General features: G+C 31.4%; 4 protein-coding genes and 1 non-coding gene across 9 annotated transcripts; 3 read left to right on the forward strand and 2 right to left on the reverse strand.

The window, feature by feature from the left end:
* Window positions 1-274: 274 nt before the first annotated feature.
* Window positions 275-371, forward strand: MIR827 (microRNA MIR827). The gene has a single exon (NR_161759.1). It is a non-coding gene; the product is annotated as a microRNA MIR827 (primary transcript).
* A 1,610-nt stretch (window positions 372-1,981) lies between these two features.
* LOC101268666 (acetylajmalan esterase-like) lies at window positions 1,982-3,296 on the reverse strand. The gene has a single exon (XM_010316559.3). It carries the CDS (start codon window positions 3,269-3,271, stop codon window positions 2,129-2,131), a length of 1,143 nt encoding a protein of 380 aa, XP_010314861.1. The 5' UTR covers window positions 3,272-3,296; the 3' UTR covers window positions 1,982-2,128.
* Window positions 3,297-11,246: 7,950 nt separating this feature from the next.
* Window positions 11,247-14,708, forward strand: LOC101250675 (probable uridine nucleosidase 2). Of its 2 annotated transcripts, none has more exons than XM_004252993.5 (9): window positions 11,247-11,765; window positions 12,110-12,225; window positions 12,469-12,528; window positions 12,730-12,915; window positions 13,002-13,106; window positions 13,184-13,280; window positions 13,708-13,815; window positions 13,910-14,045; window positions 14,137-14,708. In XM_004252993.5, the coding sequence occupies exons 1-9, from the start codon at window positions 11,717-11,719 to the stop codon at window positions 14,243-14,245; spliced, it is 966 nt and encodes a 321-aa protein (XP_004253041.1). In that variant the 5' UTR covers window positions 11,247-11,716; the 3' UTR covers window positions 14,246-14,708. The 2 variants fall into 2 exon arrangements, with proteins under 2 accessions (XP_004253041.1, XP_010314790.1); XM_010316488.4 differs by having other exon boundaries at window positions 11,588-11,765; window positions 13,002-13,082.
* LOC101250385 (la-related protein 6B-like) lies at window positions 12,518-19,388 on the reverse strand. 4 transcript variants are annotated; one of them, XM_019211285.3, is made up of 12 exons: window positions 18,449-19,388; window positions 17,643-17,724; window positions 17,448-17,542; window positions 17,129-17,200; window positions 16,696-16,775; window positions 16,510-16,606; window positions 15,991-16,038; window positions 15,838-15,906; window positions 15,500-15,643; window positions 15,132-15,417; window positions 12,977-13,068; window positions 12,518-12,897 (listed from the first exon to the last, which is right to left on the reverse strand). In XM_019211285.3, exons 1-11 carry the CDS (start codon window positions 18,989-18,991, stop codon window positions 13,040-13,042), a joined length of 1,545 nt encoding a protein of 514 aa, XP_019066830.1. In that variant the 5' UTR covers window positions 18,992-19,388; the 3' UTR covers window positions 12,518-12,897; window positions 12,977-13,039. The 4 variants fall into 4 exon arrangements, with proteins under 4 accessions (XP_019066830.1, XP_019066831.1, XP_019066832.1 ...); XM_019211286.3 differs by lacking the exon at window positions 12,977-13,068; XM_019211287.3 differs by lacking the exons at window positions 12,518-12,897; window positions 12,977-13,068 and adding an exon at window positions 13,734-13,967.
* Window positions 19,389-19,436: 48 nt separating this feature from the next.
* Window positions 19,437-26,232, forward strand: LOC101250100 (vacuolar protein sorting-associated protein 20 homolog 2). Its single transcript, XM_004252991.4, has 6 exons — window positions 19,437-21,125; window positions 22,718-22,870; window positions 23,018-23,170; window positions 25,014-25,097; window positions 25,619-25,784; window positions 25,875-26,232. The coding sequence occupies exons 1-6, from the start codon at window positions 21,024-21,026 to the stop codon at window positions 25,898-25,900; spliced, it is 684 nt and encodes a 227-aa protein (XP_004253039.1). The 5' UTR covers window positions 19,437-21,023; the 3' UTR covers window positions 25,901-26,232.
* The last annotated feature ends 551 nt before the right edge of the window (window positions 26,233-26,783 follow it).

Raw genomic sequence — 26,783 nt, forward strand, 5'->3', positions numbered from 1 at the left:
ATAGAATATAGATATTCTGAGCATATATTAATAATCATACAACTTACAACATAATACTGTGAATTTGCTATCTTCTTAGTTTCTTCTTATATTATTATTCTATACAAAAACATATCTATTGAAATTCCACGAGCGAAATCTGGGGAGTGTAGAATGTACGTAAACCTTTTCACTATCTTGTGGAGGTAGAGGTGTTAATTCTGAAAGACTCGGCTTAAACCGAGCAATTCCATGTATATATAGGTATATATATGCTAAAATTGTGTAGTTATGAATTTGTTTGTTGATGGTCATCTATTCATCATATCATTTGGCATAGTTTTTGGAACCATTAATATGCCATGATTAGATGAACATCAACAAACATCTTCATCACTTCATGTTAATCCCAAGATTATTTGATAATTAACTATTACTGTTCTAGATGTGTTTGTACAAGCTTATATGCACCTTATCTAATTTCAATGATCAATGATCATTGAATATAGGGAAAAGAGTTTGATATACCCCTCAACTTTGTCATTTAGAGCTGATATACCCCTTGTTATGAAAGTGACTCATATATACCCCTGCTTCTAAACAAATGACTCACATATACCCTTTTCCTCTAATGGAAATGAAAAAATAATAATTTTAATCTAAATTTTTATTATTTTTTTCTAAAAAGTATAATCCCATATGAGTAAATTTAATCCTTGTCAAACATTTTTTTTTGACTTTTTTGGTTTCAATGACTAATTTATAATTATTATTTTGATAATCAAATTTATTTATGTTTCACTAATATTCTTGTAAAACTTGTTGTAGATGACCAAATTTTTTCTTCGAATACAAAATTAAATTACAATACACAAAAAAAATAGTTTAATTTTTTTCTTTAAACTAAGGAATGAAAGAAAAAAAACAAAATAAGAATAAGAAACTCAAATAATTATAATAAAAGAAGTTAAAAAATAATTTATGTATCAAAAAAAATTAAAATATACCTTGAACTTTGATAGAAGAATCATATATACCCCTAAATCATTTTTTTTAAAAAAATGAAGTAAAAAATATAAATTTAAAATTAATTTTTTAACATCCGTTAAATGAAGGGTATATGTGAGCCATTTTGTAACGGCAGGGGTATATGTGAGCCGATTGTATAACGGTAAGGGCATATATGAGCCACTTTTATAACGAGGGATATATTAGCTCCAAATGAGGGGTATATCAGACCCTTTTCCCTTGAATATATGTTACCTTCCACCAGTATTGGATAACTCAAGCTTTTATTATTTTTTTCTTATATCTTAGTAAAAGGTAGTGATTTTGCTACTAGAATCTTTTGCATTTTCTTTTTAGGCATTTATATATTTACTTAATTTTTCATTTCCTCCAAATTTCTCATGCCATGAACAATCTTAGCTCCAATGCTTTATGAGGAATTTGAGTTATCAAAAAATTTAATTGATTTATGTCTATTTTGTAAATATACAAACTCATATTTGATCATATCAAAGGGTTTTCCAACTAATATTTGTAATTTTGATGTTATGGTATGATAAAAAAAAATCATTTTTAGTGGATAAGGTTTAATTACTAAACAATAATTATTCTTTTATTATTATTTTTGTTTATCCATACCTAAGATGGAGAAGACAGCACACATCTCATCATAGTCGCAAAAATACAAATACCCCACCCCCACTCCAAAACAAAAATAAAAATCGTGAAATTATTAATACATCGTATTTAAATTTCTATAAAATTGAATAAATAAAAATCACATTTTAAGTAAAATAAACATATAAAACACGATAAAAGTTGTATAAAACGTGTATATCTACTTGTAGAAATTTTATACAAATTTAAATATCTCCTTCTGCTTAATCTTGCAAGATCATCATGCAATACAAGTTATTAAATTAAATCTTATAACTTTATTGTTTTATTATAAATAAAGTTCAATTATTATCTCATACGTAAAAATCAACTGAAATTACAACACAACAATTATCTTTTCTCATTATTCATATTCATTTCAAACTACAACACATTTCATCAAAATCAACGAACTCAAGTACAAAGAAAATCATGAAAAAGACACCCAAATAACCAAAACAAATTAAACAAAAACCTTAAAAATTCAATAACTAGATAATGCACTCGAATTTCTAAGTCCATAACACCCAAATTTTGGAAGCATATTGTTGATAACAACGTTAGAAATACGATGATACGCTTCATCTGTCAGATGAAGCCCGTCCCAATTAACGTATTGGGACGGGTTAGGACATACATTGGTACTAGCTGAACTACATCCCCCGGCATTGTATCGTCCTCCGCTCCCACAACATGCCGATACCAATGTACTTGGATTAAATCCCAACCAAGACGCGTATCGAAAAACAAGCCTAAAACCACCATAGTAATCCCCATACACAATTTTAACACGTGGGAACTCACATCGTAGATTTTCTAGAGCCTTCTTTAGCTCGATATTATGATACGTAGCGAAATCATTATAAAATTTCAAACAACCATATTGATCATAAGCATTTGGATTCGTGTCAGCGAATCTTGTTAGATATGATGATAGACACCCAAAAGGAAAAACTCCTGGAACCAAAATTCGAGTTGATCCTAATTGGATCACCTCTTTGATGGCACTTATAATGCCATCAATAATAAAAGGTACGTACGTACGTACCTCAGGTTCAGGTTTATTTCCCGCTAAAGCATTCCAATAATCAACTCCACCAAACTCTCCTAATACTACAAGAGAGTTTCGTAGAGTTGTAGAATATTTTGACCCATAGGTTGACTGGAGGTGAGATTTAAACCACTCTAATTGACTCGGGAGAGGAACGTTGAACGGGACATGTCCAATGCCCCTCTCCTCCAAAAAAGAGTTATTCATCGCCGTTGCACCAGCAACGGCGAAATTAGCACCTTGACTAAAGGAAACACCTGATTTGTCCATGTAAGGATTGAGGAATGGGAGACTGAGAGCCGTGGCGATATAGTCAGCGATAATACGACCGTCAGAAAAACGTCCAGTAGGTTTATGAAAAAAGGTTTCACCATAAGGTAGACCCCATGCCTGGGCCGATATGACGGCACCAGGTATGCGGATCACGTTTCCAGCATCCGCGATAGAATCGCCGAACTGAAAAAGTGATGTGATGTGACATCTTGTTAGGACATCACAATGAGAAGAGTGAAAAAATAAAGTTATTATTATTAGTAAAAGAAAGAAAGAAAATTTCGATAGAAAAAGAGAAGCCATAATTATGAATGATTTTTTTTTGGTTGAAAACTTTGGAATAGTAAAGTGGTATTTATAGTGAAAAAATAAAACGTACATTGCATGTTAGTTTAGATCGTGATTCAATACAACACATATACTAATAAATATATTATTTAATGATTTTTTTAATTCAAACATCAAATGTCTGAATTATATTTCAATTTTGACCGAAATTATTGTAACAATATCGAACTTTGGAAATGACTTTTTACCCTGCACTATTTAATAGTGTATTTTAAAGGTATATATGTGTTCACGTGAACATCATAAATATTACATCATTATAAATAGTTATGTGTCCATGTTGTCACATATATACCTTTAAAATACACTATTAAATAGTGCAATGGTAAAAGATCCTCCATAAAGTTTGGTATCGTAATAACAATTTCGATCAAAGTTAAAATATTTTTCAGACTATTTTTCTACGATTTCATTATTTAGTGAATGTTTTAGGTTAAATATTAAACAAACAACTAACACACACCGACACAATATACGTACTTACACAATTACGATATCGATATTTATTATTTTCAAACTAAATTTTGGAAGTTCGATATTTAATACCTAATATTAATTGGGATCCTATTTATCCTCACGTAGTGTAAGGTGTAAGATAACCTTTGGCTAATCGAAAGTACAAAATACATATATAATTAAAAAGGTATACTTACCAAGTCTTATCTTATAATATATATATATATATATATATATAGTCTTCTAATTATAATATTACAAAATAATTATTATTAATTTCCAATTAAGAAAATTAGCAGCCTAAATACAGAACATTTGTCTAAATAAAATTTAATATAGTGCATGTGCTTGTATAACAAGAAGACAAGATGCATTTAGTTAGGGACAAAATTTATAGTTAATTTACTTAAATTATGATATGATTTATCTAAAAAAGGACTCAAAATAGACTTTGGTTGAGGCTTTTGGTAGGGAGTGATTTTTCGAATAGTTAAATTTTAATGTAGATAATATTGAATATTAGGTGAAATTTTTTTTTAAGAAAAAAAATTTGGTTGTATAGCTATTCGTTTATATATATATATAATATATTGGTCGGAATTTTGGGTGCGTTTGGTATGGAGGAAAATATTTTTGGATTTTTTATGTTAGCTAATAAAAAATATTGATTTTTTTTTATTTTGAGAAAACAAGGTTTTTTTTTAAAAAAAAAAGTGAGGAAAATGATTTTTCCAATGAGAGTTAGTAAATAAGTTTCACGAGTGATATTCTGTATTTATTGCGTCTTCCGCACCCTCCGACACGTTTCATTTTTATTTCTTCACCCTTCATAGCTTCCATCTCCACCGGTCATAACCGTACTATTTTTCATAAATTATATATAAATAGCTTTCATAATATTTTTCTAAATTATATATAAATATTCTTAGAATTATATATTTTTTTCTTTGAGAACAAAATATTTAATAAGAACTCACTTATTTAAAACTTTGGATTGTTTAGTGCAACTTGCCCTAATTTTAGTATTTAAGCTAATCTCAATGGAATCTTTTTGGGTAGCTATTTTTTCCTTTAAAAATATCTATTATTCCTTCCGACCAATATTAATTATTCATCTTATTAAATATTTGTTGTGAATTACTTGTTAGGGTATAAAATTAAGACAAAATTCATATTTTATCTTTATGATTAATTATACGTATTTTTTGAAAGTGTAAATAAATTTATAAAGTTTCTAAATGGTAGATCATTAAAAAAAATTTATATATGATTATTTAAGGTACGTGTAAGGAAAAAAGTGGATTACTAATATGATATTGAAGAGGTAATTAGAAAATTTGAACTTCCACTCAGTCGTTTGCCGAAGGAAGGTATTTTTTTTATTAAATTCTTCGAAAGGTGTTTAACCTCATTCAATGACAGGGTTAAGGCATCTAGCTCTGATGGTGTATTCGCGGATCCCTCCATCTCATTGTCTGAAAGAACTTATTAACAACTCCTTCTGTCTAAAATTTATTTGTCATAGCTTAATTCGATATGAAATTTAAAAAAATGAAAGAACAACTTTTAAAAAATATGTAATTTTTTTAGATTATTATCATAGCATTTCTATAATGATTAAATTATAACTTTTAGTTTAACCAACTACCAAGTATTCATAAAATGTTAAAATAATTTAATCTCATATAATGAAATGAGCTGGCAGACGTCATATTTTCATCATTAAAAAAAGTTAAATGACGTCATATTTCGTGCATAGCCGCCAGTAGTTAAATATATTATGCACATGAAATTTATAACAAATAATTTACTATATATTAAATAACTTAATGAGGTATTAGTACATAATTTGTGATTAAGTGCCAAAAGTTCTATATAAACACATGCTACTTTCACCGTTTTAATTTAATTTTTTTGAATTTTTATTTGATAATCTGTTTCAATTTATTTTATTTTATTTTATTTTAATTTGACACAGAATTTAAGAAATAAAGATTATTTTTTTTTATTAAAAAAATGACCCTTTCTCCTCTAATTAATTAAAAAGAATCTTATTGTTTGTGATTTTTTGCCGCATTATAAATTAGCGCGATGAATTTTTTTGAATATGTCACAGAATAAAGTTCAATTTAATTAGAGAAGAAAAGGTAATTTTGATTCATTTTTGACTACTTGATTACTAATTTAAGTATATTTAACGGAACATTATGAACTTCTTTTTAGAAGAAAGTTAATTTGGATAAAATTCATCATCATTTTCGAAAAATATTTTTTTGAGATCACTGATTTAATGTTAAAGTAATGATATAAAAAAAAGTTTGATTCGATTATGTACATTTAACATATGGAACAAATTAGAATGTGAAAATATTTGATAAATTACATTTTTTAAAAATTTTAATTACGACCTCTAAATTTTGAATTTATTTATACACGAGAAAAAATTAATTATGTTTTTTTAGGTAGCGACCCATGAAAATTAATGGAGGACTTATATATCAATTGCTGTGTAGAGAAATTTTTATGAGAAAAAATCCACTTTGATAAACCCTTTATAATTTTCATATGTTTTAGGATCATAACTAATTATTTTTTGAATTCTATATTCGATATTTAGTATTAATATTAAATTCAACAAATTAAAATTTGTATTGAAAAAAATCCACACAAACATAAAACACTTTCTAATAAACACACTTGTATATTCAAAAAAAAACTCGAACTTAAAACACTAATGAAGAAATACTCATTAATCTACCAATTCACTTATTAATGAAACCATTATTAAATATATAATTGTATCTTGAAACTTGACTTGTTTACCTAGTCAAATATTTCAAAGATTTTTATTTATTTATATATATATATATATATATATATATATATATATATATATATATATATATATATTTAATTGATAATATTTTTAATGGATTTTTTGTTAAAAATCTTTTTTGTCAAGATAATTCTGACGAAATATCAATTGAAAATTAGCAAGATAATTTTGACGAAACATCAATTGAAAATTAGCCATGATGCATGTAACAATAAATATCATCCCTTATATGAATCCATGATGAGGCACAAAAATTACTAATTACTATACATTTCTAATTTCATGAAGTTAGATAAACATAAAAAGTAACATACTTAGATAAATTATCCAAATTCCATTAATGACCTAAAAAATAGATTGCCACTAACACAAATTAGTCTAATTAAATGTGATCCACCTACCCCATTTAAGCTTATTGGAAAACAACAGCCATTGAGACTTTACTCATCTAGTTGGTTCATGAAGCAAGTTATTTCTTAACCAGTTTTAATATACGCGTTTTAATTTGATTAGACATGAATTTAGAAAAAGTAAAATTATTTTAAATCATATTAAAAGTACATTTGAGTTATCAAAAATACTCTTAATCTTATGATATTAAAAATATCATTTAAACGGTTAAAACTAAAAAATTTACTAAATATATAAAATATTATTCTTTCAAAAATATTTTTGAGAAAATAAAACACATTAATTGAAATTCAAAGGAGGAGTTGCTAGTAAGTCCAATTTGACTCACTTTTTTTGGGTTATTATTTGATTTATATACACATCAGAATTTTCACCATAAATATACAATAATTTTTGTTTACAAGAATATCGAACGATGAAACTAAAATAATGTATAATTAAAAAAAAAAAGAATTACTGCAAAAAAATGTGGTGAGATTGATAGATAGATAAATTTAGAATCTCGAATATATAAATTTTAAAATATTAAAGTGATACATATATAATATATTTAATCAAAAAATTACTGGTTCTACCGAATTCATAGCTCCGCCTTTGATAAGATGGAAAAATATCCCCCACCACCCCAAATTACCAAGCGATCACGGATTCAAGAGAATCTCACTTCCTCTCTAGTAAATTTGAATTAATCGAGCCAGTAATTTTCTAATATCAAATATATATAGACATATAAGAACAATTTGAAAACCATATACATACTCCTTTAATTAATTATTTCTTCATCCACCAGTAACACATGAAAACATTCTACGATGACTTCTAAATCTCACAAATTGTTTATCCTTCACCGGAATATTATCCTCCGGTAAAACTCCGCCGGAATATTGCACGTGGAGGGATTGTGTTCGTCTATGATGACGATTTTTTTTTGTCTGATTACCATCATTACTGTCAATCACCATCTTCTGGTCATCAATTGATGACATTTCGTAATTTTTACTAGTATTTTTTGGATAGAAATTTTCGATATCGTAAGTATTAGCAGCACCAAAAGAGAGACATTCATATTTTCGACGAGTTTTCGTTCTTTTAATGGTTTTGTATACTAATGGAATAAGTCCTTCCATGAAACTTTTTTTTTTTTTTGAAGGAGAAGAAGAAGAAGAAAAATGAGTTATTTGAAGACTTTTGGCTTAGCTAGTTTTGTTATATATGAGGGGTTAGGTGAGAATTTTCGAGTTTTATTTTTCTTTTTATACTTAAAAATATTCTGAGTTTTAAGATATAATCGTCAAATCTTTCTAAAACAGTTATTATAATAAAAGTATCAAAAATAAAATCAATATTGATTTCAAATTAAAGGTCAATACAAAAAGGACTTTCTAGAGGGAAGATTTTCTATTTATTTATTTTGTAAAAAACAAACTTTTTAAAAAAGATTTTTCTTTTTTATTTTGTAAGAAAAACCTTTGGAGGTGGATTTTTTTCGCAAAATTTTATAAACATAAACCAACCTCTAGCGGGCGATTTATATTTTTGTCATTAAAAAAATTTATCGCTAAAAGTTGATTTTGTTAAAAATTATATTTTAAAAAATCAACATTTAAAATTGATTTTTTTCTGTCCCTTTTAGAGGTCAATTTTTGGTTGTGCTTTTAATCAGTAGAGTGTAATAATAACATTTCACTAAAATGCCAAATTCTTTTTGGAATTTACTTTATATATTATGTTATATTAACGATATGTTTTTAAATAATATTTTTCTATAAAAATCAAAAGATACTTATACAATACATTGATATATATAAATTTAATTGTATATATTATTAATAAAAAAAATTTATATCGTTAAGTCAGTCAAAATGTATCTGAATTTCTTTTTAAAATATAAAATATGTAATCATAAAATTAAGATAAATTATCTCCAATAATATATACGAATGTGTATGTATATATCTCTTTATTCTTTCATTATTTCAACATTGACTTGATCATATATCTTGCCCCCAATCATATCCTATTCTTGTATTTATTTATAATTTATTCTAGAGAAAAATGTGTATATGAAAATGACACTCAATTGAAAATTGACTTGTTCTTCAATATTTATTCTTTAAAATAAAAAGCACATTGATTTGGATGTGGCATTTATCATGACATAAAAGATTAGTGATGCAAGTTTTCTAGAAGATATTAAAAGGATAAAACTTTAGAATAATATTTTAACTAATATACATCGATAGTATAAAATTATTATACACATATCATTAGAAATTTAGTTATAAATAATTATTTATAATTAAGTAAATTTTGTGATCTATAAACACGATAAATAACTAGTTAAAACATATAAAAACAAATCAATAATGTTAACTTTTTAAAATGAGAGAAGGAAAAGGAAAGTTTAACAACTTTAATTTTAGAATTTTGATTATTATTATTATTATTATTTGATGGAATATTTCTTCTTGATTAATTATTTATTTTATTATTATTAAATGATAAATAACACGAATTTTTTTTCCTTTTATTGACTTAGTTTTAGCTTATGTGTATCCTCATCCAATTTGCCTTGTGATAGATTACGTGTTTACCAACTACCTAAAACCTTGTTTAGTTTAATTAAGAAATCTCCTAATTGTGATCTTTCTTTGCTATATCTCAACATTGTATGTAGTTTTCATAGCTTAATTAACACTAAACATAACCTATTTAGTTATAAATATTCACATTTGGTGTATGTCTATAAATACACAATTTTCGTGATTTTTTTTGAGTTGGTGAAATTAACGCTATGTTTGGATTATTATCATCTATTGTATTGTATTGTATTGTTACTATACCTACAATATTTGTTATAATTGTTATTTAAAATGTATTGTATTGTATTATTAAATTTCGTTGTTACGTAACAATGAAAATTCCTATTTTATGAAACAACCAATGTGGTGTGTTCCCATTGTTACTTAATTACTTTTTTCAATTATATCTTTACATAATATTTCAAAATACTATTTTACCCTTTAATTTAATTATTTAAATCTAGTCAAACCTCCTAACCTAGAATAATTAAGGATATTTAAGTAAATTTATAAATTACAATACAGTACGATACAATTAAACCAAACAATTTAAATGTTACTAAACAATAACAAACAATACAATCTAACCAAATATTGTATCTACCATACAATATACATTATGAAACAATGAGTAACAATGATCCAAACAAAGTGTAAAGTACAAAAAAAAGAGAAAAATTTAAATCCTCGATAAACAAAAATTAGATTTTAGATTGTTAGATTAGTTAGTGATTAGATATTAGTATTAGACGAGATTTTACGAATTTTTTTTATTTCTTTATATTTATAAGAGAGGACAAATCAATTAATTTCTCAGTCGCTCTAGTCGGGTGGGCGCCAGCCGGTTTTTCGACCAGATCCCTCTAAAAATCGTACGTGCGGGTCTCCCGCATGCGGCTCACGCCATTCGAGGTGGCCCAGCCCAGGATTCTTTCGCAAATCCTGTAGTGAAATTGAGACTGATCAACCTCGGTATAATTATTCTGAGTTTACATTTTGAATCGTCTATCTCTTCTATAAAATGATTATGATTTAAAAGTTGAGTTATTAGAACATCAATTAGACAAATTCATTCTAAATACGTAATTAGATGAATAAAATATATTGTATTTTCTTTGCTAAGAGTCAAATAGTGGGAGTTCTAGTTTTATTTTTTCTTTTTTTTTTTGGTATTTCAATTTCTAAATTACCTAATCCACTTTTGCCATATAAAAGAGTGATAATAACAGTTACTATAAGTTAATTATGTACTAATTAATTAGTACTTTATATATAAAAAATTAACTCTTTTAAAGATATTTTATAAGTTCTTAGAGCATTTTGTGAAGATATCTCTACTAACTTCTTATGTCTAACGAGATTCAAAATTATGTAAACTTAAAATGATAATTTATAAGTTGATTTTATCTTATTTATTTTTATAGATAAGTTAAATTGACTTTTCAAATATAAAAATAATAGAATAATTGAATTTTAACGTATTCTTTTATTTTATTTTTTGTATTAAAGACTTTTTATTACAATTTATTTTTAAGAGATATACCTAGATAAGTTTGTTGAAACGTCAAATCATACATATAATTTATAAATGCTACTATTTGATATATGTTCAGTATATGAACATATATCAAACATTCCAAAGTTTGAACTCAAAACTTTTAGTTAAAATGAAACGATATTTAACGATTGCTTTACTTATAGTACTTCTCCAAGTTTTTAAATTTGTAAATTTTATTCAAAAACACTAAAAAATATGTCCAAATTCATAGATATTTTGATCCTTATATTATGAATCCCTTCGCGTAAAATACTAAAATAAGATAGAGGGAGTAACTTTTTTGGTAAAAAATAGATGTTATACATTATTTTTAACACCAAAAAACATAGATATTCAAATCAAATATATTTTTTTTCCTTTTTTTTAAAAAAAATATCTTTGCCAATTTTCAATCCTAATATTCCAAATGTTTCTAATAGCATTAATTTTCTAATACAATCATTATAGAGTCAACTTGCTGACAATAATTGTATAGTGTATACTGTATACACAATTTGAAACTGTTAAATATTTCTATAATGAATCCCTTTTTTTAATTCATTTGCATAATCAATAAAATGGTAGAAGAAATCAAGAAAATCATCATTGATACTGACCCTGGAATTGGTAATTTTGCTTTTATTACAACTATTTCTCGTAGTTTTTTGTTCTTCGATTTTGATTATTACCTGTGTTTTTTGTGCTTTGATTGTCACATTATTTCGTTGTCATTGCTATTCTTTCTTTCTTATGTTGTGTACTTGCTCCCATGTCACACGTCTAATCGTGGTTACCACTCTACGAGTTAGATAAGATCTGTGTACATTCTATCCTCGTCATATTACACTATGGTATCTTCGTGTTTTTGTTTCTTCATAGTAAGAGCATTTCAAGATTTCATTTTTTTTTTGTGATTACCAATTCAACTGTTGAGTTATTTGAGATTTTATATGAATTAATATCATGTTTAGATGATGCAATCGCGATTTTCGTGGCACTTCAATCTCCTGAAATTGAAGTAATTGGACTCACAACAATATTTGGTAATGTTCAGACAACTCTGTCAACCAGAAATGCTTTACATCTGGTAAAGTTCTATCTTTATTTCATTATTGGACACGGAGTTTAAGAAAGAACGACTTTCCATACATAGTAAATGACTAGAAATATCACTCATGATAATATGTGATGTTCAGTTTTCAAATATAGAAATGTGTCGTTCTTTTTAGAACAGACTAAAAAGGAAAGGGTAACATATAAAATGAAAAACGTACGTTTAGTTCTTTTGCCATGAGCATGAATGTTGATTTTTCGAGTTTTGATGATTTAGTTGGAGATAGCTGGGAGGACAGATATTCCAGTGGCTGAAGGCTCACACGTTACGATCACTGTATGTTCAGTTCTCTGTCTTATTGCTCATCCATATTACAATACAAACAAATTGATACGGAGGGAGTATAAGATTTACAGAACGAAATGAACACTTTGTAATGTTTACAGTATTTCTGATTGTGTACCTTTGCTCATTCAGCATATTTAGACCTAGCTTAGAAATTTTTCCCCCGCGGACTCTGTTTATGTTCATGTAAAGGAAGGCGTAAAACTTCAAAGTAGTGGATATGTTCATGGCGCGGATGGACTCGGAAACCAAAACATTTCTCCACCCAAAGGAAAGGCTATTGAACAGACTGCAGCTGAATTTCTCATTCAGCAAACTAGTCTTTACCCTGGAAAGGTCACTGTTGTGGCCTTAGGCCCCCTGACAAATATAGCACTTGTAAGTACGAGATAATGGTCAATAACGCACTTGAAGTATTACTTGTTTGCGAGTTTCCTACCTGATATATGTATATATATGAACAGGCTATTCAGTTGGATCCTGAATTTTTCAAAAACGTTGGTCAAGTTGTTGTTCTTGGTGGTGCTTTTGCTGTAAATGGAAATGTGAGTCCAGCAGCTGAGGCAAATGTAAGTTGCTAATAGCTACATTCTTTATATGTGCTTCAACTTCTAAGACTTTTTTTTTTATTCTTCGTTTGCGCAAGATCTTCAAAGATCCAACTGCTGCTGATATTGTATTTACAAGTGGTGCTGATGTTCTTGCTGTTGGATTAAATATTACACATCAAGTTGTCCTTACTGGTAATCTTTTCTTTGTTTCTTAAGTTTCATTTCAAGCCACTGTCTCCGTTGTTATTTTAAGAAGAATGTGCTATCGAATAATAGAAACAAATACTAAGAGAGTAGTGTAGAGGAGGCGCGAGAGTTTGGCTATAGCAAGTTTTAGCAGATGTTGAGGTATAGGCCAAAGAAGAACGGGAGGATGTGATTAGACAGGACATGACTAGTTTTCAACTCACTGAGGACATGATCCTAGATAGAAAAGTATGGAGATCAAGGATTAAGGTAGAAAGGTAGTAATCCTATCTACACATAAGTATCTTATTCTCTATTTTTTACTACTACCTGTTACTTCATTTGCTTTGTTTATCTTGTTATTTTGCGGTCTTAGCTCCTAGGGTCCTGTTTTAGTTAACTTCTCTTAATAGCATCTATCTACTGTTGTTAGATTCTCATCGTGGCGAATTGGCAAAGTCCAATGGAAAGTTTGCCAAGTACCTCAGCAAGCTTTTGGATGTCTATTTCGATTATCACAATACTGCATACAGCACGAGAGGTCTGTCTGTCACGTGCAAAGTTAGCTGTTTCCATATTTCTCGTTTGGTTTCTACTCACTTTCTTTATGTAACTGGAATCGGGGCTCTATGTAGGTGTCTTCCTTCATGATCCAACTGCTTTACTTGCTGCTGTTAATCCATCACTCCTCACCTATTCAGAAGGTGTCGTTCGCGTTCAGACAGTTGGCATCACAAAGGGTCTCACAATCTTTTATAACAAACAGAAAAGGTATTTGGTTCATAATGCCTTAATATAAGTGTTATATTGTTGCTATATTATCCCTATAACTACATACTTCATCTGCTTTTGGTTTTACAAGGTTTGTTGAAGTCACTGAATGGTCTGAAAAACCTATAGTTAAAGTGGCAGCAACTGTTGATGCTCCTAAAGTTATCGAATTGGTGATGACACGACTCGTCAATTCTTAGAAGTATTCATTGAACATTTATTTGAACAGTGTTACTGTCTTTCTGCACTCAATATTCAGAAACTTAACTACGCTATAAGGAACGGAATCTTAAACTATAGACCAAGTACTACTCTCAGGAACAAGGATGAATGTATGTAAGCAGTAAGCAGCTCATATACAGAATATGAACTTGCAAAAATAAGTTACAGCTAGACTAGTCGTGTTCTGATAGATTTAATCTTTGTGTAAAGATATGACATTTGAGCCTAACTCAACTCTAAAAGGTACCTCACGAGAGGAGGATTGCTCAAATCCAATCTAACACCCCCTTCACATCCAGGCCCAACTGGAATGTGGATCGGGAGCTCAAATAGGGATAGACCTGGCTATGATACTATGTAAAAATATGACATTTGGGTCTAACTCAACCCCAAAATCGAGTTCATGAAGGGAGTCATGTGATAATGCAAATAAATTTCCTATGAGAAGCTCCATACATTTACATATGATAGAACTATTGATAATATATTCAATTTCTGTTAGTATACACAAAAAAACTAAGATGAAGCTAGAGGGAAGATTCTTTGTACATTTGTGTGACTTTACTTAAATCCCTCAGGTTTTGCTTCATAAACACGACGGAAACCTAGTGAAGAAACATAACAAAAGCCACAGATTTCCTGAAAGATCTTTGCTTTGACAAACATAAACAGGAAAAACAAAAGAGACTCAATCCGCCGATTCAACTATATCAACTCCAACTGGATTGACAGTGTCTCTAAGACCCTGCCATCAATACTGCAAAAAAAGAGCACATTTCCACTTCTCCATTTGGAAATGCTCACATAAGTAGCCACTCGAGACCACATACACTCGTTATGCTGTTTTAATTGCAACTGGCTTACCTCGACCCATGGAGAAGCCCCTGGTGCCATCTGGCATGCGAGGCACAGAAGTTTGCTTGACTGGTGCTGACTGATCAGAAAGCATTGAGGGTTGCCCTGCTAGACTAAAACGATTGATGCTTGATAGTGCACTTCCCACACTGTATGCACGCCTCATACTTGCCGGGGGAGTACTTAAATGACCTCCACGACTGGTTTGATGAAACTGAGGACGTCCACGTCCCTGACCAAGTCCCTTAACCCAACTGCGATTGAGTCCTTTCCTCTGCCCATCAACATGCTCCTCCTATCATATAAAACACAAATATATACACTCAGAATCATTCACTACATTACATATTCATTTTTTGAAAGATAACAACACTTACTGCAAGGTCATTGAGGTGAGCATCAAGGTGGTGCCACAGGTCGTCACTGTGTTTCTCGCTAGCCTCTGATGAAGTATCGTCTTCCTTGAAGCTGACCTCACTCTCGTAACCAATTTTCTTCCCTCGAGTTTGACCAGATTTTCCCTGTGAGTTCAACCAAAATCTATAAATGCTTAATCGACAAGAATTCAAGATCCAAAATGGAACCAGAAGCTCTAATTCCCGAGTTCCAAAGGCTGCAGTTGGTCCTAAGATTTGGCCCCAGACGAATTTTTCAGTCATAAAAGAAAGATACACCTTTACATTGACTATCAAGATAGTATATGTCCAACACATACCGTCCACCTGTTCAGTATACGGACTTTCAGACCATTTCGCCAGTTATCCTCATCATTTAGCTCCATAACCTACAAAATAAGATTGCGAAAGGTTAAAGGATGCAACAGAGAGATGATCCGGGTATCATATTGAACAAGCTTTAATTTACTTACCGCCTTCTCAGCCAATTCAATGCTTTCGTATTCCACAAATGCATGCAACTGCATTTAGGTTTTTCAGTTCAGATTCTAGAAATGAAAAATGATACTCGAAAGATTAAGATAGACAATGAAAAGCTACTCCACTCTACTACTGTGCTTCCAAAAAACAGCACTCCCACCGTTTCAATTAGTTTTTCTGGTTTTGACTTGGGACGGAATTTTAGAAAGTAAGAAGACTTCTCAATCTTGCGATCTAAAACTAAAGATACGTAGAATATACTAACATGTCCTTTAATCCAATGATCTTAAACATGCCACGTGGAAAGTTGAAATTAAGGAGTTGTCAAAAAAAAGAACGAGTCAATAGTCTGAAACGGACTAAAAAGGAAAGCAAGACATATAAATTGAAATTTTATCCTATTTTGGTTTCTTATTTTCCATTTAGAAGCATGCATTATCAAGCTAAACTCAACAGATTTTTTACAACTTCAACTTGAGATTCATCATTTCGTATATATGTTTGATGTGCACCTTGTTACTATACAATGTGGTATCTGATTTTCCAGTTCTAGACGCTGCAGAGGCCCCGCCGTTTAACTGTGGTTGGCATGTACGAATCATTCTTACACTGACAGAATCAATTACGAAATGGTCAGTCTAACGATAACTGTTGATTTGTTTCTAAAAGCAAATTTCCATAAACTATCTTGTTTATACCTTCCAACAGCTGAGAAAATCTTCATGAGGTTCTGGTGGCAGTGATCATCGGGTAAATTCTCAGCAACCACAATGCGAGACTAAAAGAGACAGAATCAAAGTGTTAAAAATGACAACCAGACAACGGAAATACAATGAGAGCAGCGGTGATCCTGGCAGAACCATGGTCAAGAAAGGGGGTTCAATTGAATTATACTGCGGAAATAGGAAAAAGGTAATTTTTTTTCATATATATAAACTTCTGAATCCCCTTGACATAAGGGTAATAGTTCGGATCTTTTGAATCCCCTTTGTTCAAAATCCTGGCTCCGACACTGAATGGGAATATTCACAAACTCGTGATTAAACTGTCCTTGTTCTAACAGATCGATACATCATAACTGCACTGCTCAAGACAGAAAGTGAAACACTAGCCATATAAAAACGAACTTACTTGCAGCTCTTCCAAGTCCTTTTCAGACAGCGGAAATTGGCGTCTAACCTTTCTTCCATCTTCACTAACCACCTAAAAACAGAGAAATCAATTACATAAGTATGTAAAAGGACTAATTGTGGAAACAAGTGTATTACAGGTAGCACAAGTATTTCACACAGAGTGAGTGACAGGGTTCAACATCTACTATATATATATAACGAAAAATTTGACCTTGTATTATACAATACAATTTTTCGGCAAAGGAGGTTCAGATGAAACCCCTTCCGTCCCTGATGGGGATGATAGATGTGAGGGGCGGAAATGAGGAAAAACTCACAAGCTTTGTGGAGCACTGCAGGATTTTTGCAACGTAGGCATGATTACTCGTAAGAGCTTTAATCTTCTTGAATGATGCAACCACAGACATTGGTACTACAACATCAAAAAGAACCAAAAGATTCATCAGATGAAAAATTTTAACTTTTGAAATACCAATAAAGACAAGATTATTATATTTTTCTAACAATCTTACCATATCCTTCTGGATCCTTGAACATAATCCTTATTAGATGATCAGTTGTAGCCAAATTTATATCACTAAAATAAAATTCCACCTGCACATAATATAACAAAGAAAAAAAATTGAAGTTTTTCTATTTGGAACATTACTTCAAATGGATTATTCTTAATCCAATTTCCAATACCATTTTCAACTTTTTTTTCCAAATTTCACCGTTGGCGTAATACATAAATATATCTTTTAACTTCGTTTCAGCTAACATCTACGCCCTCCAGCTTTCAGTGAGCACAAGTAGGCCTTTTACACACACCTCCTACATAGCATATTACACATAGCACGTCACACCATACAGGACGCATGTGTTTACTTAGCTTGTTCAATTTTGTAAATATTTGAGTGTCTACTTGTGTACACCCAAAGCTGGAGGATGCATTGATGTATTATGATCCAAGTGCGATTAGTCATATATACAAGGGAAAAAGGACAAATATACCCCGAATTATCGTAAATGGTAAGCAGATACCCTTCGTCATACTTTAGAAACATTGGTGCTCTTACCGTCAAAAAACGAGAGCACATATACCCTTTATACTAATGGGCATACACGTGTCATAACCTTATCCATTGAACCGACATCGGATCAATGGATAAAATTGTGTCACGTATCCCTATTTAGTCTTCTGCTAAAGTGAAGGGCAGACATATATGCTCTAGTTTATGGACAGCAGGAGCACCAATGTACTAAAAGTATGACGGAGAATATCTACATACCATTTATAATAGTTCGAGGTTATATTTACAGAGAGATTTATGCTTACCTGATTAATAATTTTTTGACAAGCTTCATCACTTAACCGTTCAGAATCGGCACCAATAACCACCACCGCCGGCATACCGCCATGATCGACGAATCCTCTTCCGATTCCGCCAGCGTAAGGATATTGCACAGGCAATTGAGACGCATATATATAATTCTGTACAGGAACATGCGTAGTTATCTGATGAAATGCAGCAGATGGTGTTGCAATCAGATGCAACACCGTCTGTCCATTAACGGGCCCTGATCCAGGCCCGATCCTACTCTCGGGCCGATTTAAATTGGCCCGGGAGGAATTAGGATGTGACATCGTCGCCAATGAAGGCGAAGAAGATGATTTAGCCAACATAGCTGATGATAATGATGGAGAAGACGAACTTCGTGGGATAAACGCAATGGCACGAGCGTTTAGTTTGGTTAATGAAGGTGATAATGGTGAAGAAGACGTAGATTCAAATGGATGATCAAGATCAAGTGAAGCTGATGAAGATGTAGCTGTTGAATTCAATGAATCGAGGAATAATGTATCATGTTCTATAGCCATAACAATGCAAAAATGATGTAATTTTCTTTTTTTTTTTTGATGTATAGAGATATCAATTACTATATTTTTTTTTCGAGATCGACTGTTTTTTTGATTAATTAATGTTATTGTTTTTTGCTTTTTTTTCTTATTTTCTTCTTCGTATCGTTTCGTTTTTTCTCTTTCCCCCTAATGTAGCGACGGGGGAAAGAGGAAAGGAAAAAAAAAGGGAGATCCAATGGAAGTAAAATTCAAAAATGGTGAGGGAAGAAAATGGAGAAGAGTTCTCGTTCTGAGTTTGTTATTACAATTAACTATTTATACTTTTTTTTTTAATTTCATTGATTTTATTTTAATTTTTTTAAAATTATTTGGACATGTGGAAGAAAGAGGAATAAAAAAACGGGTGAATTAGATCATTTAATCGGATTACCGTTCAATAAAGAATTGGTTTGCATGCATGGGAGCTTGGAATATTTATTTTTGAGGTTATATGGTTTAAAAATTAAGTTATGCAAAATTTAATAACCAAAAAGACCATTTGGTCAAATTAATTAAAAAAAAATAAAGAAAAGGATATTTTGTACCGCAAAAGAAAAAAAAATATTTACAAGCGGTTACCTCATATTTTCATACCTCGATCTCATTTTTTAACTACAAAAATGTGTGAAAATACTATTCATGTTCAGTTTAATCACTTTTTCTCAATTTTTTTTTCGGTCTATCTTTACTTCTTCCCGTGCCTACTAGATCCAATCCCTCACACCTTCTCATAGGAGCGTATGCACATTTCCATTTTAACATGTCTAAAGTATTCACAATCTTGTATCTTTTGCATCTTGTTTGTCATTGAAGTCATTCCTATCTTTTTCGCGGATAAAAGAACTATACAAATTGGATCCAATAGGCAAAATATTTACCTAAACCTAACATAATATATTATCCTATTGAACTCAGGACCAAACTATTTACTTGACTACCCCTGTTCTATTTATTGAACCACTGAATGTTCATTTTTGATATCAGTATACTTATAATATTTATACATTCTAATGGTATCTATATATTCTGGTGATATCAAGTAGTAATTGAACATTTTTTCTGAAATATGGTTTATTCCTCCTTGATGTCATCTGAGTGTGAGCGTGTGTGTGTGTGTATATATATATATATTAAGTAGAAATTAGCACAACTTCGTATTACTTAAGATCTGACCTTAGATATGACAGACGTGGAGGGTCGCGTATTAGGGTAAAATATTAGTAGGTGATGGGGTGTTGCTTTGTTTTAGTAGTTAATGGTTTTGTTGTTTGCCGTATTAGTCATATTCTTGTTAGTTTTAGTTTTTGATATTTACCCTCATATGTGTATTATGTTTGCTATTGCAGTATTATTTTGTTGTTGTTCATAACTTTTTTCTTGTAAGCTTCGCTGCCTCTCCAATTAGTTGTTATGTTTTGTCACTATTTTCATCTTCTTTATACATAAAATTATTGTACTTGAGTCATGAGTCTATTAGAAACGACCACTCACGAGAGGTCTTAGGGTCACAACAACTACTAATTTATATGGTGGAATTGTTAGTTAACATAGACCAAAGCCATCCATTCCTTAAATTTTAAGGACTAAGAGTGTATGAAAAGTAATACTTTGAATGATATTAGTCATACTCCAAAACTTAAGGGACTATTTTGTTAAAATCTCCATTGTTATCCATCATATTTTAATCTTAAACAAGAACCCTTTCTTCTTCTACCTTCACGCCCCTCAAAAAGATCAAAAAAGTTAGAACTCAAAGAACAAGTAACATTGATTTCTACACAATAATTTGTCTCTTTTTGTCTATTTGATCATCGCTGAGGACTCACCGATCCATTAATTTCGTATTTTCATATTGTTTTTTTCAGCTTATAAGGAGATCAATTACGAATAATCTAAAGGGTCTTTGCATATAGAGATGCAAAAGACCTCATTTTTGTTGTAAATTTTTTATTTTTTTGTTGTGGGGTTGTTCAATTTCGTTTTTTTTTTTTGTGGGTTTTGAATTTGGGAGATGGGAAATATATTTGTGAAGAAACCGAAGATCACCGAAGTTGATAGAGCGATTTTGTCTTTGAAGACTCAAAGGCGTAAGCTTGCTCAATATCAGCAACAGGTATAAGGAATTTTATTTTTGCCCCTTTTTGAAAATTTTGACTGCAGTTCTCTTTTTGGTGGGCTAAACTAAAATTGCTTAGTTTAGTTAAGATGGATCATGGGTAGTTTTTGGATTTTTTTTTCTGGGATTGGTTATTGTGGAGGATTATTAGGTGAAATTATGAAATTTGACAGCAAGATGGCTTTTTGGGTGTTTATTGCAATGCACAATTATAGCTCAACAATGATGTTAATACTAGATTTATAATGTTGAGATTGAGTTGTAGAACTATGTGTTTTTTCTTGAGTCTTTTAGCAATAACTATGTTTAGGAAGAATTAGTTCTCTATGTTGGTATTTGAGCCGAGGGTCAACCTCCCTACCTCCAAGGTTTCCTACCTCCAAGGTTGCTGGTAGGGGTAAGGTCTTCGTAGACTTTACCTTCACAGACTCTACTTTGTGGGATTACACGGGTGTGTTGTTGTTGTTATTATATGGCATGCGATGAGTTTAAGTGGAGTAAGATGATTAGTGAGGGTTATATAGCGGATCCCAACTTGTTTTTGTACTGAGGCATTGTTGTTATTGGTTCTTCCTTGACCATAACGTGATGCTTAGAGGAGCTGTGTATCAAAGTCTCTATATTTCTGAATGAATCGACCAGCTCTTCCAATTTGAGAAACAATAGCAACTGAACTTGGCAGTACCTAGAATATTTGTAAATTTTACAATACACATTACATATCCGTCATCTCAGTGGTCATTATGTAGGGGAGGAAGAGATGTCGACAGCTTGTTCTTACTTTCAACACATAAAAGATCTACTAGACGGTGGTTCTGATTTGAAAAAAAAAAATGTACGTTTCATACAAAGGTTTTCATTTTCTGTAGAAGTTTGAGTAAATACTGCTTCATATGATGCTGATGATAAGAAAAAGTGAGTCTTTGATGGAGCTTTTGTCTTCTGTAATTGCCATCCAAGGAAACAATAGTCAACTCTATTCCTGGATGAAAGAAATGACCTAATAGAGAGCTTTCGTTTCCTTTCTCCGAGTCAGAAAAGAGAATCTGTGAATTGTCTAAATCTTCAAAACCATATAGCCTAGATATAAGTTGACCTACCAATTCTACTTCTGAGCAATTACCTTCTATACAAGACCTCAAGTCTCAGCATCAACCATTACTTGAAATAATAGCACTTTGTTGCTTATATCATATTTTCTGTTAAAAATGAACCAAAAAAAAAAAGAAGGGGCATTCTCAGTTTCATTGCAACTGGACACGCAGCTAATTTTAATAGTTCGGGGAAGTTCTACAGGAGAGTGACCCATACCTTGATTATGCAGTTAGTCAGAATGCTAACAATCCCAACAAAATTGAAAAGTAATAAAAGAAAGAAAAACCCAAAATTGGGTAGAAGTTGGTTTTACATGAAGTAGGGGAAGTTTTTTGGAATTCTATTAAACGGTGCAACTGAGATTGTCCACAATAAGAACTTAAAGGTCCTCTCCTCTTTTTTTGGTGCCAAGGGCTCCACGTAGGACTGATTTGCAAGCTTTCCTCAATGTTGGTTTCAGACCTGCTAATCCCTTCTGTTATTCTTTGTTTCAGCTGGATGCTGTTATTGAAGCCGAAAAACAAGCTGCAAAAGACTTGCTACGCGAAAAGAAGAAAGAGAGGGCCCTTTTAGCATTGAAAAAGAAGAAAGTGCAAGAAGAACTATTAAAGCAAGTTGATGTTTGGCTCATAAATGTTGAGCAGCAAGTAAGTAATTCTTCTTAATTCAGTTCCATACTTATGCTACCATGCTAAATTTCCTTATTTCTCTTAAGCATATGCTACCATGCTAAATTTCCTTATTTCTCTTAAGCATTTAAATTGTTTTCTGATTCTATTTGCAAATTCTTTTAGTTGGCAGATATTGAACTGACAAGCAAGCAAAAGGCTGTCTTTGAGAGTTTGAAAACTGGGAATAATGCAATCAAAGCAATACAAGGTGAGATCAATCTAGAGGATGTTCAAAAGTTAATGGATGATACTGCAGAGGCAAAAGCTTATCAAGACGTAAGTTTTTTTGTATCTCATTCCCTGTTCACTTATATTTGGTAGTGTCTACTCAGTCTTGTGAAAATTGGGAGTTCATTCATACTTGATAATGATAGTAGTTTTGATGTACCACCGGAAGAGAGATGAGAGAAAGGTCAGGGGGAGAAATGAGAAAGGGGAGAAGAAAGAAATTTAACAGGAAAGAGATTATAGCAAGGGGGATGGGACAAAGACGGACAGACCAGGGAAAGAAAGGATGAGTGGAGGGAGAGAATTTTAAGAGGAGATATTATAATAGGGTAGAATTCATTTATATATTAAAGAAGTATTAAAGGTATCCTACTTAAGAGTCTCAAACAATCTAATACTTTTGATATGATTAAGGCTCTATATGTATCTAGACAAATAAAAACCAAGCTAAGTCTAGTTGATAACAGTTGGTGATGGAGAGAGAGATTGGAGATAAAATCTGAATATAAAAGATCTAACCTAATCTGAAAAGATGTTAGTTGTTGAGAATCTCGTGTTTTGGTTGAGATTCTCCACTTTTTTGCTTCTATCTTGTGTAAGGGGTTCCCCCCTAGTTTCATGTTAATGAAATCATCACCTTAAACAACCACAATAACTATGTCTCTATCCGAAGGTAGTTAAATTTCTGTATGAATCCAGAATCCTCTTTACATTTGTCGTTGACCTTTATCAATATTTTATTTTTATTTTTTAAAAAAAACTTAGGTTCACTAGAACTAGAAATTCTCTACATTTTTCGGCAAACAAATCTCTAAAAAGACTAAAAAACTCATAACAATCGTTATTCCTAATGTAAACATATACCAACATGATCAAACTTTTATCCCAACTAGTTAATTTTGTCTTAATGATTCCTTTTCTCTTCACTGTGCTCTGGTTTGCACCAAGTCTGCATTGATTCCAAGAGATTGTAGGTCTTGTTACACTTCTTTCCATATGATTTTAAATCTATCTCGTCCCCTTGTATTACCTTCAATCACCATGGTTATACACCTACATAGTGCAGTGAATAGTCTCTTCTTAGTGTTGCTATCATCAGTTCTTTTTTCTTGAATTTCAGTTAATATTTCTGCCTGGGTGTCACTGCTGCCACTTGGGTTAGCCAACTGTTGCAGTGATCTATTTAACTCTTAATTTTGCTGTTATATCCTAGTAGCTGCTATCTGATTATTTCCTGTATCATACCGGACAAATCCTGTTTCCTTGCCTGGATTCAATGTGTAAAAATCTCTTGAATCAGTGAGAATTCACTACCACCCAATAGTCATGGACCTCCTCCATGTTTAGCAGAGTTTTCCTGTGCCTGACACACGTCATTTCCAGCTAAGGATATTCGCTTTGCATAACCTCTTATTCTTTTCATATAATGGAACTGTCGAACCTCAATCTATTTCCCAAAATGATTTTCTTTCCATCAGGAAGAAAGTTTCTTGATATTATCACTGTAATCGCTCTTACCTATGTATTGTATATTCCTAGTGTTTCTGGTTGAGGAACGGGTATTAATATTCGAGGATAGATTAACTTGAAGAAAAAACATCCTGTATAACTCTACCTATGCTTGAGGTGGCCCCAAGGAATTGCTCCCAATTAGATTCTGCCACTAGGCATTTTGTCCACCGAGCTCCCTTTGACTAACCTTTTTGCACTGTGTTGAACTAGTTCACAAAACTATTCTGCAAAAAAAGTAATTACGTGGAGAAAGGAATCAATATTGATGTATTTTAGTCTTTGAGCAAATAATTTGACTAGGTATTATGAGAGATCAGCTTGACAGAGAAGAGCGCTCCTCTTCTTTTTTTTTTGCGTGACTGCTCGTATCCGTTTGCAGGAAGTCAATGCTATTCTTGGAGAGAAGCTATCTGCTGAAGATGAAGAGGAAGTTCTAGCAGAATTTGAGAATCTGGAATCTCAGGTCTGTCCATTTTTTATGTAGTCAATTGGTGCTAAAACTTGGTCCATTTCTTAGTGACTAAATGCTCTTTCTGTTAATGACACCATAACTCCGTTGCTGTGGCTATTTCTGGTTAAACTACTAATTACCTTAATTTTTCCCACCGCATATAACCATATTTTGTCTACTTATTTTGGGGGTATACTTCCCTTTCTTGATTGAGAGATAATCAACTGCACTAAAGGATCACCTTCGCTATAGCACGACAACAACATTATGGAGTTCTAGTTTTTAGTTTTTAGTAATGCTTTCTCCTATTTGAAAGAAGCAAAAACTTTGCAACTATTGAATACGACACTGTTATAATTCGACCCAGAGGTCTAGATGCCTTTGGAACCTTGAAAGTTATTGTTTTCCCATCCCTTGATATAATGATGACTGTGCACAGAATTTAAGAAAGAGAAGAAGACTTGTGAATCGTGTGTTGTATCCTTTTCTAAAGAATCTCATATATTTTACCTGACGGTGGAAAATTTGCACAGTTAACACTTCAAGATCTGCCAGAAGTTCCTTCTGCAATACCTTCTGGTGAAAACGTTGAAGAGAAACTGGATCTACCTGACGTACCAACTAAAGCACCAGTCGTTTCAGAAGCTGTTATCGAGGACACTCAAGATACTTCAACTGCCGTGTCTGTGCAAAAGAAAGGTTACCATTTTTTCTCTCTTACCCTCGCGCTCACCCTCACTCTTTTCTGAATTATCTATTTTTCTGAGTTTTTGTTCAAAATTTGCACAGTTTTGGAGGAACCAATACCTGCTTGATCCCAACGCAACGTGGTTTATTCATAAAGTTCGAATGGAATTTATCAAAACGAGTATCGAGTTTCAGAATGCTATACAAGTCTTCTCGATGCTAAGAATTTGTTATCTTTCGACGTTTCTGTCTCATCTCCTGTAATTTGTGCAGATTGTGGTTGTAATTCTGGGGACCAGATTTGTACAGTGCTTTCATACTCATATCCTACTAGTTTCTTCTAATTCTGCTACTACTTTTGTTGCATTATGCAAAAAAGAAAGCTTACTGTTCTTGTTTCTCTTAACATTCTTGTAAACTCACATTTTAGATTTGTCCAAATGAGCCACATTACAACTAATGCCTATTAACCATCATATTATACTAGCAGCGGAAAGCTCTAAACTTCAAAATTGAATTATCATTTTCTTCTATGTTAAATTATAATCTAATTAAATAGTAAATTTAATTGAATCTCTTAGTTAGTTATATCATTGCAAATTCCCTAACTTTTTATCAATTAATGCAAATTTTATTCACCTATAACTTTCTTACTCCAAAAAGTCTGAAGAAATTGAAGAGTACATTTCAAATTCATTTAGATAGTGAAAAGTCTATATGGTCGACTTCTAGCCTTTTATTCTCTATCACTCTCGACTGGTCCTATAGCTTGAAAGAATCTACAGGCTCCTTCGTGAAGTGATTCACGGGTGGAATCACGAACGGTCTTAAGTGAAAAACATTTATAGTTGCAGTAATGTTGATTATTTATTCGGCGTTAAAGACATTTGAAATTTCATCTCTAATGACACTTTTTAGTTAGTGATAGAAATGGGACAGTTAAATGTAAAAAATATTTCATAAATTCTATCAATTATTTTATAATATTATTGTTTTTTCCATTATCTTTAC

This window comes from Solanum lycopersicum, chromosome 12 (assembly GCF_036512215.1).
Source record: "Solanum lycopersicum chromosome 12, SLM_r2.1".
Taxonomy (NCBI): Eukaryota; Viridiplantae; Streptophyta; class Magnoliopsida; order Solanales; family Solanaceae; genus Solanum; species Solanum lycopersicum.